Source organism: Corylus avellana, chromosome ca2, assembly GCF_901000735.1.
Source record: "Corylus avellana chromosome ca2, CavTom2PMs-1.0".
Classification (NCBI taxonomy): Eukaryota; Viridiplantae; Streptophyta; class Magnoliopsida; order Fagales; family Betulaceae; genus Corylus; species Corylus avellana.
The window spans coordinates 5,096,892-5,112,492 of NC_081542.1; the positions used below are offsets into that span (position 1 = coordinate 5,096,892).

General features: G+C 33.5%; 1 protein-coding gene across 3 annotated transcripts; it reads right to left on the minus strand.

Annotated features, from left to right (window-relative positions):
• Positions 1-3,512: 3,512 nt before the first annotated feature.
• LOC132171847 (uncharacterized) lies at positions 3,513-9,952 on the minus strand. Of its 3 annotated transcripts, none has more exons than XM_059583258.1 (11): positions 9,795-9,952; positions 8,741-8,860; positions 8,554-8,662; positions 7,583-7,834; positions 7,395-7,507; positions 7,057-7,121; positions 5,414-5,667; positions 5,174-5,336; positions 4,330-4,370; positions 4,045-4,239; positions 3,513-3,636 (listed from the first exon to the last, which is right to left on the minus strand). In XM_059583258.1, the coding sequence occupies exons 1-10, from the start codon at positions 9,897-9,899 to the stop codon at positions 4,094-4,096; spliced, it is 1,368 nt and encodes a 455-aa protein (XP_059439241.1). In that variant the 5' UTR covers positions 9,900-9,952; the 3' UTR covers positions 3,513-3,636; positions 4,045-4,093. The 3 variants fall into 3 exon arrangements, with proteins under 3 accessions (XP_059439241.1, XP_059439242.1, XP_059439240.1); XM_059583259.1 differs by having other exon boundaries at positions 3,513-3,640; XM_059583257.1 differs by having other exon boundaries at positions 3,513-4,239.
• Between the last annotated feature and the right edge of the window lie 5,649 nt (positions 9,953-15,601).

The window sequence follows — 15,601 nt, forward strand, 5'->3', positions numbered from 1 at the left end:
GAAAAAGTGGGCTTGGTCTAGCTTTTATTTACGGTAATGCCATGTTGGGGCTGTAGATAAGAGTTGAAATAAGCAGAAGTGGTGGAATATTTTACATAAATAAATATGGTGGCCGGCTGCCACTGCTTGGTGGTCTTCACATTCTAGAATTTGACTTTTTATTTTTTTAGTTGTTGTAATATGGTTTAGTGGGTATGAACTAAGAAGTTTGATTGTCTTCTCAACTAATTATTCTCTTTAGGTAGAGAGACAAGCAACCCTCAAGGATACCAATTTCAACAAAGATGTTGAAATATTAGCCACCCTTTGTTGTCAACAACATTAAAAAAAATACTAGTATGTTTGTTTGATAACAATTTTTTTTTCCGCTCTATTTTGTTTTCTCTTTTCAAAATAAAAACCACTGACACTTCAAAAAAAAAAAAAACTCTAAGAAGCATTAGCACTCACAAATTGAGACTATAGTTTAGCAATAGGTAAAAATCATCAATAAAAACATTAAATGACTTATTCAAAGTTAAAGACGCCTCCCAAAGTGGATTCAAGACAAAAATGTATAAGATTAAGTTAGGGCAAGATAATATTAAATCTAGGCATTTTTTTGAGAATTGTTACACAAAAGAAGATTAAAAAAAAGAAGAAGAAGAAGAAGAAGAAGAAGAAGGGAAGATCGGATTTGGGAGCGATTAGAGTATATTTGTTAATTTGTTTTGGGAGTTCTTTCTACTTTTTATTTAAAAGTGTTTCGATGTAATATAAAATTAAAAATCAAATTTTAAATTTTTAAAAATGTTATATATTTTAGATTGTGTGTTAATGTCTTTTAACTTATAAATGAAAAAAAAAAAAAAATCATTAACAAATGATTATCTTTTTGCTAGAGGATATATATATATATATATATAAAATCACCCATGATTTTGTTTTTAGGGAAAATTATACTTTACCTCTTAAAGTTTGGAACGATTTTCAATTCGATTTCCAATATTTCAATTTTTGCAATATACCCCCCAAACTTGCAAATTTTTTTCAATTCGATCAATGTTATCTCAAAATTCTCATATTGCCCATAATTTTTTTTTTTTTAATAAAAAAAAATTAGGGAGTGCAAAAATGGCCAGATGGCCAAGCCACCTCAAAATTTTTTTTATTAAAAAATAGGGGTAATATGAAAATTTTGGAATAACATTAGTCGAATTGAAAAAAATTTGCAAGTTTGAAATGTGCATTGCTAAAATTAAAACATTAGAAGTCGAATTAAAAATCGCTACAAACTTAAAAGGGTAAAGTGTATTTTTCTCTTGTTTTTAGGTCTAAACTATAGTTGGGAGTCGGAAATAGTTTTCAAAGGGTTAGGTGTAAAATGGCGTCTCACAAGAGATGAATGGCAACTTGGTAGATAAAGTGAAAGGGCATATGCAAATTCAAGAGTTTACTGGTTGTCTCTTTCTTTACACATTAGGTAATGAGGAGAGAAAATAGAATACGGCATCTCTAGGGTTTTGCACCTATTCCCAACTCCCACGTCCGTCCAACAGTCTCTTAACCGAAACACGTTTTCTCTATCCCATCTGGCTCTACGTCCGTTACCGTTAATGTATGTCCCGTCTGTTTTTCCTTATTGCCTCTCTAGTGAGTTTATAGCATTTGGGGTTTTAAATCAAATCGTAAAAGATGAATTATTTAAGATTGTATTTTAAAAAAATTGTAACTTTAGAGGTCAAGCTGTGATTTGTCAAAACGCTTAATTATGTTTTCAAATTTTATATTTTAAAATCGTATTTTTTGAAATTCCAAACCGAAACGCCCCTTACAAACTAATCAAACTATTATTTTGTGGTAAATAAATTACTTCGTTAGCTTGGATAAAAATGTGGACTTTTTGTTTCTCTTCTCGTAATACTCTTATTTTCTTAAAAACTAAAATAATAATAAAAGAAAAACTTAACTTTTTGTAAAAAACGCAACACGATTCAAGGTGGTTGGGCCACTTTAGACTTTTTTTTTTTTAAAAAAAAAAAATTATTATTATTATTTACTGATTAATAATTATAAAAGATAAGTTTAGTTTTTCAATGGTCAAAATGATAGTAATTTTGGAAGATTTTAGTCAAATTTAATTTTTTTAATTCATTCTAATGGTTAACACTAACAGAATAATTTTTTTTTCCTACTTTGATGTATCCAAATGTCACGCATATCAATTTGTGTAACTTTTTTTTAAAAAAATGAGGTTTAAGTATATGTAACCCATGTTTTTCTCTTTTAGACGAGAAAACAAATACAAAGAAAAGCAATAACAGCATGAAAGAAAAGAAAAAAAAAAAAAAAACATGTATTGTGGCAGTAGAATTCTCTTTAAATTTTGTAACAAATAATAAGAATATTTACAAATTTAATTACTTCCTTTAATTTTTGTATTTCTATTTGCCTTAAAAGTTTAAAACCCTCCTTCGCCCGCCTCGGGCATGTCAACGGCAATTCAAACGAACAACGGCTAGACGACCTTTTTTTTTTTTTTTTGTCCGTTTTAACTCAAAAAATGCGGCAAAAACGTGATCGCTTTAAGCGGCGTCAACGTAACGTGCACAAGCGTTAGTAGGCGCGGGACCCATCACAGATCGCTTAGGGCGGTGTTTGCGCGTCCCAAAACCTACCCTCCTCAAGCCAGCTGTCTGTTGAAATCTTTTTGTTTTTCAATCTATATTAATATAAAAGTTGTACATTTTTAATACCAAAGAAAAGGGTTCTCTTTCCTATTGATTCTTCCCTCATTATTTTTTCCATCTCAAATTATTTTATAATTCTTGAACGGCAAAGTTCTCTGAATTCTTTTTTCTTTTCTTTTCTTTTCGTTTTTCTCCTGAGCAAGTTCACTGAATTCTAAGTTGTTGATATGTTGAACATACAAATTGAAAAATGGTATTTGGATATGAATGAAAACAGGGTCCCAGACATCCTGGCACGTAGGCATTGTTGAGAGATCCGGCTAAGTTGTATGTGATAGAGAGAGGAGAAAGAGAAAGAGATTCGTCACTTCAGAATCAATCAAATTTGGTGATCCACCTCGTTTAAGCTTATCATCGGAAGAAAACCGTTGGGGTATTAAAATTTTTTTATTGTAAAAGTAAGATTTACTACATTTTAATTTCACAATGTTAACCTCGCAGTCTTAACCGACTCCTGTATTATTTTTTTAAATATTGATCCAAGAATTCATTAGAATTGCCATGTCAGCAAAATTTTGAGATAATTGTAAGTTGAAAATATAGTCTCTAACATTACGCAAACTGTAATACCACCGGGTTGATCCTTAAATAAACTCCACCTTAAGGCTTATACCATCATTGTCATGTATGGTATTTGGGACCATCAGTTCAAAAACTTGACATCACACCTGCCAATTCTCTTTATGCATGTTAAAATCATCACAATCCATATGATATTCTTGACCAATAGCAACCGAAAATTAAATCAAGTGACAAGAATTTGCTACAACAAAACATGCAGTAGGCATCAACACTTTAAAGATTCGGTTTACAACTACATCAAAAAAACAACAGGGCCTTATAACTGCGGCATGATTGTGACGGATCACCTCCTGAGAGTTATTGAGCCACCCACCAGTCCCATGACCTAACTCAAGAAAATTTCCAAATTGTATTTCACCAGGACTGACAATTTAGAGTAATGCAACCCTAGCAAAATGAAGTAATATCACACGTATATGTTTACTGGCTTGCTAACACTTCATGGAAACTTACTAAATGCATATTATGTACAACATCCTACTTTCTTTTGGTTTCAATTGAGGTGCATGATTATATTCTGTATTTGAGTACACTAAAAATCATTCGAAAGCAGAGCACATAATCAACCACCTTTTGGAATCCTGGATGTAGGATCTACCTTGTATTGAATTGCATTTAATACAATAGCAGAGTGATAATAAGGGTGGGTAAAATAGGAAAAACCACCAAAAATTTACTAGATAAAAAAATAATTTGTGAGGACAAAGCAGGTCATTATAAGAGATGCACTTACAATAGACATACAACCAGTAGCCTGTCTTTAAGATAGAGATCAATGGAGGCTATTGTTCCTCATAGTAGGGTGGTGTTGACTGAATGCATAGTTCGTTATCATCCCCATTATTATTATCATCCTCATCCTCATCCGCATCTACCCAGTTACTAGGATGACGTTGTGAAAATCCATGAGCATTAGTATCTGGCCTATCTGAAAGCAACAAATAGTAAAAATATTAGCCATGTTGGGGGGGAGCAGAAACACATGCAAGAATAATCCAATTCACTATCTCTTACTAACCTCGTGATTGTTCTGCATGATCCTTTTCTGCGGGATGGCAGCTAACATAATCAGTCAAGACAATACAATTATGATCAATTTATGTATCAGCATGCATGCAAGAGGGTTAGAAGTTGTTCCGATCACCTTAGCAAAAATTTAGAACCTATGATAAGTGTGGTGTGAGCAGCATTTGCTTTGGTTGGAAAGAGCAATAATCCTATATTGCTGAACTTTTCTGATGCCATTTCTATAATCTACTTTTCTCAAACACCAAACAGAGCCTCGTACCTAGAGAGACAAGCCCAACTGACAGATCCTTTAACTGCTTGCTCTCCACACATAAATCCAGGTATAAACTTATCACAAAGCTGACTAAATATTTTGTTAGTGGAAACTAAATCTTGGTCTTAAAGTGGCTTCCTTGGGAACATATTATCCCCGTTTGGATCAAATGACTAAAGCAGAAAAGGATCATTGACTTTTCTCCAATGTTTTAGATATCATTCTAAGGAAAGGCCCTCAAAGCTTAACTACAGAGGCACTTGCTCCAGAAGATCACAACAGAAACTTAGATGCATATAGAGTGAAACTCCATGAACTTAGGTTCACCTAATGTTTGATACCCTATCCATATAGACACTACGTAAAGCACTCAGCGGGCTGCAAAGGCAGTCCTTTCTCATTATCTACAAATAATTATTATATTTAGCAGGAAAAATACAATTGGAGATAATTCGTAAAGCTTTGACAAGGCACAATTCACAGAATGCAGGAAGCAGCACACACAAAATAGCAAGTCAAGGTTTGATACATGAAACTTGAATTGATGGCATACTGAAGCAAACAGTAAAAATTAGGATACATATTGGGATTTGCGTGCTCATTTCCTCTAGCACATGCAGCTTGTGAGATTTGCATTGTGCTAATCCTCTGAATTTCCCTTTGTTCACTGGCGTTCAAATTTCTTTCCCCTTGAACCTGCCTTTCTCCAGTACCACTTCCACCGCCACTTTTTGCTGCGCTTCCTGCGAATAGAAGTCTTCAAGACTTGAATGCATAACATATTCTCTTCTCACCATTGAAACATTATATGAACAGTTACCTGAAATTTCAGACCAAATTCTGGTGTGATCAGATGGAAGCTCAGAAATATTTGGTCTACACCTTTCACGTTGAGCTTCAGACCCTGTTCCATGCTCATTCTGGAGATGTCTTGTGCATGTAGCTACTTGTGGAGGTTCCAAGGGATTTCCTTCGTGGAGCTGAGATATAAGCATGGTTGCAAGGACAAGTGTAGCATCAAAGTTTGAGCTGGATCCATCATCTAAGCCGAATTTTGGTGCCATGAGAATTGGCCTATCTCCCAGGTACATGTTTTTTTTGAGACGAAGCCAATTTTTAGTTAATAACACTTGCATCCAAAATGCTATGCCAAGACAGACAAAGTCTATAACATTTGATAGTAGTAAATTTTTCTATGGATTGTCTAGCAAACCATCAAGACAACTAATTAATTGATCCAAAGATTCTTTGTATAACTTCCTAGTGGCCATTTATTTGCATCTCAATGAACGTCAAATTGAGGATGACCAATGGAATAATTAAAATCATTTGTATATGTGTCGAAATTAATCAAGTATCAAGAGATGGGCAGCCAGATGATCACAAACAATAAACTGAAGTATGGACAAAAATGTGATGCATTGATGGCCACCAATATGGATTTCTGATGTGATGCAAATGCATAGAGTCAATAATACTCCGATGATACAACTTTGGTTTCACTTCTTATTAGGGGGTGCGAAGTTTTCTCTAAATTTGTTAGATATGAGGTGGGAGATGGGTCCAAGGTGAGGTTTAGTATTGCACGTTGGAAGGATGCATGGGTGGCAGATCATATGCAGTTTCGAAATAGAAATCTACAATGTAATATATTCTTTATTAGACTAGTGCATGATTGGGAGGTGGAAGTGGTCTCTTCTTTCTTAGAGTTGTTGTATTCTCACAGATTAAGACAAGGAAGTGATGATAGAATTTGTTGGATCCCCTCCAAAAAGAGAAAGTTTGAAGCGAATTCCTACTATCATGTGTGTTATCCATTCCTGTAAGTTGCCATTTTTCTTGGAAGAGTATTTCAAGAATGGCATTCTTTGTGTGGACATCGACATTAGGAAAAATCTTGATTTAGACAATTTGAAGTAGAGGAACATCATAGTGGTGGATTGGTGTTGCATGTGCAAGAAGAAAAGTGGGAATCTATTGATCACCGTCTTCTCCATTGTGAAATAGCAAGGGAATTATGGAGTTCACCCTTCATTTGTTTGGTGTTGATTAAATGGTTTATGTATCACCAAATGCATAAACTTGTATAAACTCAAATGACTCTTCTCATCTTGCATTTTTTTTATTGTAATGCCTTGATTCTAAGGAGCTATATATTCCATCAGCTCATTGTTGCTATTTGGTTTTCATTCTTTCTTGTAAATTTCATGTTTTATTTACACAAACTTTCATGTAACTCGACGGATACCAAGTGGTATTGTGGATACCAAGTAGCAAAGGAGTCTACTAATGTAGTGATTTGTCATCAAAACCAATTTGTATCAACAATGATCACATATAGTAGCACACATACAGGCTGAAGCTAGTGTTTCACATGAAGTTCATTAGAAGAGAAACTCCTTGTGGAGGAGGAAAGAAAAATAAAAGAGAGCAAGGGAAACTAATGGACTTGATATATCTTACTCGCCAGCCTTTTCAAAGTACAAGTGAATGTCAACTTCACATCCTTCACAAAAAGTAAGAAAGGCCTGCAATTTGATGATAAACAAAGAAGATTGTGGTCAAAAGGAGTTAATACAAAGTTCAACAGTCATATAAGTAAACTAGTTAGCCAAAACACTTGAGGCTTACACCAGAAAGCATCAAATAATAAAATTAATTATGATGATAATGACAAAGATTAGGTGAATGTTATCTCTAGTTGATGTTTCATCAGTTGGGTAAGGCTTTTCCACGTGAATTATGACTCAAATGCAATTGAAGCTCAGAAAAATTAGGTTCCAAGGCTTGGATTAATATACCTTCAGTTCTTTTACACCAAATGTGACATCTACAGGGTCTCCAGTGTGAGTATACTGCAAAAACTCTTCTGCAGGATCTATCCACAGCTGAGTATGCAGCGAGGAGTCATTCTCTACAATTCAAAAATTGAAGCATTGATATCTTGTTTGCGATGAAGTGAGGGAAGAAAGACTAATATGTTTTTTACCTTTGGTTGGATCTATATAACTTCTGAGTTCAACTGCTTTTCCTTCAATCTCACTTGCAGTGTCAGAAGGTAAGGAGGTCCGTTCTGTTGCAATGATAGTAATCTCCTGAAGAGATGACTGAAAATTAGAAAGCAATCTATTGAAATCACGAGGCCTCACTACAAAGCTGCTTGGGAATTTTCTCCTATCAAGAGATAAATGTTGTATGTCGGGTTCAACATTGCAAGTAATCCAATAGGTTTTTCTCATGCCTGCAAAATGCACAGCATAAAACTGTTTAAAATCAATGTTGGACTTGAATAACACACAAAAGAAGATTGTGCGATGAGAAAAGTTGCATGGTACAGTTATCTAGTAACATGTGCATAGTGCATAACATCATAAATGTAGAGCATTCAATAAGTGAGCCCAAAATCCAAATTCATATTTATTTTAGCCTGATATTGAATTTGGCATCATTTTTTTTTTTTTATATTTTTTTATTTATTTTTATTTTTTTTGTTGATAAAACTGGAGTCAGATTTTGATCATGACTCAATCAGGAGCTACTCATTAAAGTGACTAGTCCAGGATGAAGGCTTAATGGAGGAAGCCATTGGAGATTCAAGCCAAATGCCACTATGGAATATTCTGCACATAACTACCAACACCTATGTATAGCTTGTCTTGCCTAAATGATCAGCATGGCCATAGCAATAATTTCAAATTTTAATTCTCAAAGAATGTTTGCAGGACACCATAAATTTATTTCATTTATAAGCGTCCCATGATTGCATTCCACTACGGTAGAAATCCAATGTTCCCTTATTGGTTATAAATATAACCCAGAAATGACAAGATTGACCACTAGCATACATGTATAAGCACCCATCAATCCCATCTTTCTACCCCTATATATTGGGCCTGCATCTCCCTATCCAATACTAACAAGTGTAGGATACAATACAAGATATGTAGGAAAGTACTTTACCACTATAGCATTCCAGCGTCCATTGCACTTTTGACGAGTCTGGATCAGGTAACTTTATGCTCAAATTATCAATACTTGCAATGGGTGTCCTAAGAACAGAACAAACGGCCTGAAGATGCTAATCAGCAAGAATCTAAGTAGCAAAATCCCATTAAAATATATAAAACATTGAAAGAAACTATCTTACCTTCAAAAGCACACTGCATTTAACTTGGTTACCAGAAACTGTATAATTGTCAAAGAAACCGGGCTTAAATGTAGTAGACTGATAGGTAGACCGCGATGAATTGAGGGTGTGAAAAGCAAGCTGCAAGCAAGAAATTGTAACTAAACAAATTTAACTTAATACATGAATATTTAGTATGGTACTAATAAATGATTAACTCATTTGTATCCTCTTTTCTTCATCTTCTTTTTCCCTTTCTTGGTTTATTTATTTATTATTTTTAAATCGTAACACAGCCTAATCCATATAGGTTGAATAGACCAAAAGGGTATCCTAATTCCCCTAATATTAAGTTCGGCTGTTAAGAATATTTCAAACGGATAAGAAAATGAAGTTAAAATTTAAACCTCAACAGTTTCCCTAACTTAGACTAGTTAAAACAACAACGTCATTCACTTATGGAAAAATACAAATTACAACTACATAGCACGTTTGAGGAAATCCTTCGAATTTTCAGAAACCAAAGCTGCAAAAATTCTAGGCGCCAGAGCTATTTATTTTTGTTTTGTTTTGTTTTCCTTCATTTTCTTGCCAACCAAACAAAGCTTCACTTACTGACTTCTCACTTATCTAGTAGGATTCATATAAATCCAACCAAACATATAAAAATATATAAAAAAATAAAAAATATTACACGAAAGCCCCTTTATACTCTTCTAAAACCCTAAGTAAACTACGCTGAAGCCTAATTATGAGTTACCACTGGATAACTTTCGAAGCGCAAATACCAGAAGTAACATATAATTTCTGACATAACAAGTCGACCTGATCACAAGGTAAACTATAATGAGCCCAAGATTTGATTCTATGGATCATTCACAAAATATAAACCCTTCGATAATGTAAAAAAATTAATAACTCAATTGATTCGGTTGGACAAACACAAATTCATGATATTCAGAGGCTCAAATTAGTATGAAATTGTGGAAACGTCAGTGAGATATGAAGTGTTTGGGATCGTGAAATCTGTGGGAAAAGTTAGAAAAAATGGAGGAAAGTTAGGGAGGAAATTTACCTGAGAATGAGAAGCTTGAATGACGAGCTCGTTACCGACACGTGCGAGGCACGTGATGCACCTAGCGAAGGTCTTGAGCGCGTTCCCGCCCAGACTCAACTCCATTTTCGCCTCTGTGTGTGTCTCTGACTCTGTGTGTGTGTGTGTGTGATGTGAAGCGAGAGAGAGCACTCACTTTCAATGGGTTGGCGGGAAGGGCAAGCGATTTTGTAATAGTCCGGTTGAATCAGGGACGTCCATGTAAAAAGGTTGCACACCAGATGGCGGGTCCTGAAGGTCATGGATGGTCCAGATTAAACCAGACGGTCCTGATAGTGGGATAACAGATTTTTTTTTTTTTTGAAAAAATAGTGGGATAAGAGAAATGGACACTTATGCTATGTTTGTTCGTAAAATAATTTTCAAAAAATGTTTTTCATATTTTTTTGGTGTTTGAAGCGACATAAAATAATAGTCAACGAAAAATATTGTTCATTTGACCAAAAATTCTTTTTTAATTTTTGAAAAATAGTTTACATTTTTTAAAACCGTAAACCATTTTCTGAATTTAAGTATCTCATTTTCAAATCGACTAATCCTGCCAAGACTTGCCCAGGAGCTCACTAGAACTTGATTGAGATTCGATCGGACCTACCTGAGACCCGTCGGGACCTGCCCGGGACTCATCGGGAGTTGACTGGGACCCGCTCAGGACATTTTCATAGTTTAGAGTTTAATATATATATATATATATATATATATATATATATATAATTGTGATTTTTTGTACGCGTCAAACACTATAAAATATTTTTTAGAAAATTATTTTCTAAAAAGTATTTCATGTTGAAAATATTTTTCAACGAAAAGCATTTTACGTTAAAACAAACAGAGCCTAAATTATAACCCATTATTTTTATTTTTGGCATGAGGCAATAGGTGTGAGGAAAGTCCTGGGACATAGAATATTTGCTGCAGGGTAGATCACCGATAAAGACGTGGCATGTGGCAGATGGTTAGAGGGAGAAGTTCACTATAAAAAACGACAAAAGTCATGTAAAAGGGGATTTTTCGTCTGCTCCTCCTAGTTTGAAGAAGCATCCTCTCAATTTCAAATGAAAAATAAAATAAAGATGACCCATTCCTAATTTAACGGGGGCAAAATTGTTTCAAAATAAAAGGAATCAGCTTCTCTTATTTGAAATGGAGAAGATCATATTCCTTCTTGCTCGGACTTTTTCGGCTATCATTACTCTTTTTGTTCTTGGGCCTTTAGCTGACTTAACTATTTTTTTTGCCTGCCCATTTCAACAAACTTCCCCACTAATTTCCTTCTCGTTTATAATAACCGACCCATCAGTATTTTGACTCAAGTTAAAACTGTTATAACATAGAGTGTATCCGAATTGGGCACTCAAGGAAACCCCAACCATATATATTTTAATCAATGGATCATGGCCATGATATTTCTAGAGCCGAAGTTAAGGTAGGCACATAGAAATCTCTAAGAAAAGGTAGCAGAAGTTAAGGTTACAACTAACAAGGTATGTTTCCCGGCCCACAACCTAAGAGCTATCCATGTGGACAGTGAAAGATTTGGCATTTCATCTTCTACAAGGGCCAGAAAAGAGACCACTCTCCTAGTAAATGGCTATGCTGCGTCTGTGGGCATTTTGGCTGACCCGACCCATATTTTTGGAGAATGTGAGAAGGCATTAAGGACAAATTCATATAATTGTCTTAAAAATTAAGGATCTTCTGAAATGGTGATGAAATATTTTATAATTTAAATTTTGTTTTTGTTGTATCGAAATGTGTATACGGTGCCACCTCATTTAAAATTTTTAAATGACGTGACAATATATTCATCATGTGACAATATATGAAATTTAATCTGGATCATAAGAAGATTTTGATCACAACAATTTTTTCGATTGTTATTGAGATACCACAGCCAACTAGCTAATTTAAGGGCTAATCAAAATCTTTGTGAAGAAGAAAACATTATTCCAATTGTTATTATCGTGTATAATAATTGATGAACAATATAGAATCGAAAAGAGAGTCGAAACACAAATTTAACGTGGTTCGACAATTTGTCTACGTCCACAGAGAGACGGTTGTAATTTTATTTTTATGATTTAGGGTTACATCATACATATATATAGAAAAACTCTAAACCCTACTTGTACGGATTTATTAAAAAAAATTTCAAAATACTCCGTACCGCACCTGCACCCCCACAACTTAATCGTTCTCCCTACAAACTTAATTACGCCTATGGGGCAATATACTCCCACTCCGTCAACACCAGTTTTAATTATGTTCGAGTAATTTTCATGTTAAATTAGTTTCTTAGATTTTGAATGAATCACTCCCTTTCACGCCTTGGCCTTTTGGAAACATTGAGTTTGATGGGGGTTAAACTTCGAGTGATGGTTCCAACATGGTTAAGATTAGAAAACTTGAGTTTAGAACATCGACAAAATTAAAATTAATTAATTAACGGTAAGGTGCTCATTGTGGCACACCTTTTTAACTGCCCCTTTCACCTTAATGTGGCTCAAAATCATCTCAATGCAATTTTTTTATGGAACATGTTTCCCAATTAGTCAGACATGTCGATTTTTTAAGACTTGGCCTATAGCGAAACATTTTTTTTTAGGTAGGGATGTTTCCTAGGTTAAAAACGTTAGGTGTAGCTCCTAAGCCAATTAAAAATAGCAGCTTAAAGATATCGGGCTTTATAAGTAGTTTTAAGAATGTTTCAGATTGACTGGTTTTATTAGAGTGATAGCATATATGTAACTACCGCTTTCTCTAAGTTATAGCTTATTTGGGACTGCGTTTTAAAAATAGATTGAGCTTTTAAGTCAAAAAAACACTTTTTAGCAAAAGCTTAATTTTTAAGTTTTTGTCAAAGTGCGTTTTGGTCATTTTTAGACAATTCAAAGCGCTTTCAAAATTTGTTCTCAAACATGTATTTTTTTTTTTCAAATTGACTTTTTGAGTATTAAATACACTTTTAAATCCCTCAGACGCACACCCAAACAGACTCTCAGTATATATAAAGCAGGAAATGGTCGAGCCACCTTTTGGCCAAATGAAAAGTGGCTGATCCAAGTAATTCTATTTATCACCTATCATCCCCTCCCATCACTCGATTCTCCAAAGCCTATGCGACTTGGTTTTTTCAACAAAAAAATTAATTTTCATGTACCAAATATTATAAGAGACCAAACTATACAAGTTTTGGAGATGAGAGGATGATGTATAACGTTACTCAACCAACCCACCCCGAATCACCAACGATAAGCAGTTGAAAAAGAAAAAAAAAAAAAAACAACGGATAATATACTTTTTACTTTTTTTATTTTTTCTCAATATTCTATGGATCATCATTTTTAGCTTTTTTTTTACTTGGATCCTAAAAAATCTTTTTTTTTAAAAAAGACAAAGTCTAAAATGACAACCAAACGTAAAGTTATACCATTTAAAAATTGTGATTTAACCAAAACTTATACTAAAACAACTTTTTGGGGCACGATTGTGATGAAGGTGCAATATATAGTATTTTTTATTTTAAAATAAAAATTAAAATCAAATGTTGATAGATACTGCTTTATTGCTTTATCAGTAAGTGGAATACGAGTGAGATGAAGTTATAATATATAGCATTACTCTAACCATTTATTATTTTATTTTATTTTTTTAAAAAAAAAACTAATGAATATGAACAAAACCATGTATTTGATAATAGTGCAGTGCATAAGACAAGGATGAATAGGATAAATTTGAAGCCATATGGATTGACCTGATGGTGACCTAAACCACATAAACCAATTTAAAACTTTTTTCCTTTTCAAAATAATGCTTGTTGCCTAATTGTGGGCTCTTTTAATCTGCAGGTTAGGTGTGATGGAATTGACAGCACTAACATATAGTTGAACATATCCAAATCGCCAAATCGGGGGTGCACTCATTGAACCCCCATGCTTTATTTTAATCAATGGATAAGGAATCATGAATTTACAGTACCCATATATTAAAGTATTCAAAAAGGTGCCAGAAATTATGGTCACTGGGTTAACTTTCCCACCACCTCATCTGTGTCCTTTCGGACCACATCTTCACATTATTAAGGTCACTGCTGCGTGTCTGTTCAAGTTTGTTGTTTTTTCCACCTGTTTTGTTTAGGCCGGTAAATTTCATAAGAATATTTTTATATTTGGTGTTTAAATTACTAAAAATTTTTATTCAAATGAGATAGGGTATTAGTAGTATTACTGCATATTCCGCTCTTACCTAATTCTCATATCACTAAGTTGCCATATTATAGTTAGAGTTGTTCGAGACCTGTTTGGACAAAGTGGCATTTGTGCAAGTTTGTTGTTTTTTAAGGTCACTGTTGCGTGTTTGTGGAAGTTTGTTGATCTTTAACTTATTTAAGCAGGTAAATTTCATAAGAAATTTTTTATATCTGGTGTTTAAATTACTAAGAATTTCTTATTCAGATGAAATAGGGAAGAGTAATACTACATACTCAGTTCTTATCAAACTCTCATATCATTGGGCAGCCATATTATAGCTAGGGTCGTTCGATACTTGTTCGGATAGATGAATGTCATAAAAATCCTTTTAAATTTGTTGTTTTAATTGTTAAACATCTTTATTCAAATGAGATAGGGCATGGGTAATACTACTTACTCATCTCCAATCCAACGCTTGTATTATTGAGTTGATGTGATCATGACTGTTAGTTGTTTGATTAATCTTTATTAAAAAAGAGTATTTATACATAATGGATTGGGCACATTCATTTTCCTTGTAAAACTAAACACATTTATTTCACAACATTAGGATATTTTTGCCATTGTTTTCCAAATTAGTTCATGTAGTAATGGCTAATGAAAGTTGTTGGGAAGGGTATCATTTGTTCGTGGCCAATTGACTTGACCCTCTTGAATCTTTGTGAAGAATAGATTTTGAGACAACCCAGAATCTTTTCCTCTGTTTTCTCAACAGTCAACTAAAGGGAAGTTTGACGTACGGATGTTCTTTGCAACATGCTGCCAGAATCCAAATCCCACTTTATTTTGTGTCAGAATTATTTTCATCTTAATTAATTTCTCTTAATGAATTTTTAATCCAGCAGTCTTGCGTCTTAAAAGCTGTAATGGGTTAGGCTTTTAATGATTCGATCTCTTCAATTTTTTATTTATTTTTTTTAAATATGAGATTATCAGATTAAATCTAATGGTCGAAATAAATGTAAATATTTATATGTTATTGAAGCAAGTGAGTTTAACATGTTGAAAATTAAAAATACCTAATTATTTAAATTTTAAAATCTAAAAATCTCATATTTTAAAAAAATTTAAAGAATCTCAATCCACTTTTAATGATGTTTCCAACAAGTTGAGATTAAATTTTTTAATTAGAACACCTAACACAATGGTAAGGTGTTCATTGTATCGCATGACCTTTTTGACAGTGAGCAGGACCAATATCATCAACCCCACTTCTTAAATGTATAAAGTTTTCCTTTTAAATTAGGCATTGAGAATTTAATCTATTAAATTAATGCATATTTAGATCGACTTTGTACAAAATAGATCTATTATTTAAATGTAATTGTACATGAAAACTTGAAGTCATAAAAATGACTTTGTAACTTTCATAGCTTTTTGTTATAATTTTCAGAGCTGTATGTTTAGCTTTATGCTCGTAAAATTTCATCAATAGAAGTTTCATATTTTTCAAAAAAAAATAAAAATAGAAGTAACGTTCCGTAATTACAATAACATAAATAAAATTTGAAATTTTTT

Coding starts and splice junctions, on each gene's coding strand:
- LOC132171847 (XM_059583258.1), bottom strand. CDS start 9,899: ATGGAGTTGAGTCTGGGCGGGAACGCGCTCAAGACCTTCGCTAGGTGC. Junction 8,663..8,740: donor AATGCAGTGTGCTTTTGAAG/GTAAGATAGTTT, acceptor TAGCATCTTCAG/GCCGTTTGTTCTGTTCTTAG. Junction 7,508..7,582: donor TTATATAGATCCAACCAAAG/GTAAAAAACATA, acceptor TTTGAATTGTAG/AGAATGACTCCTCGCTGCAT.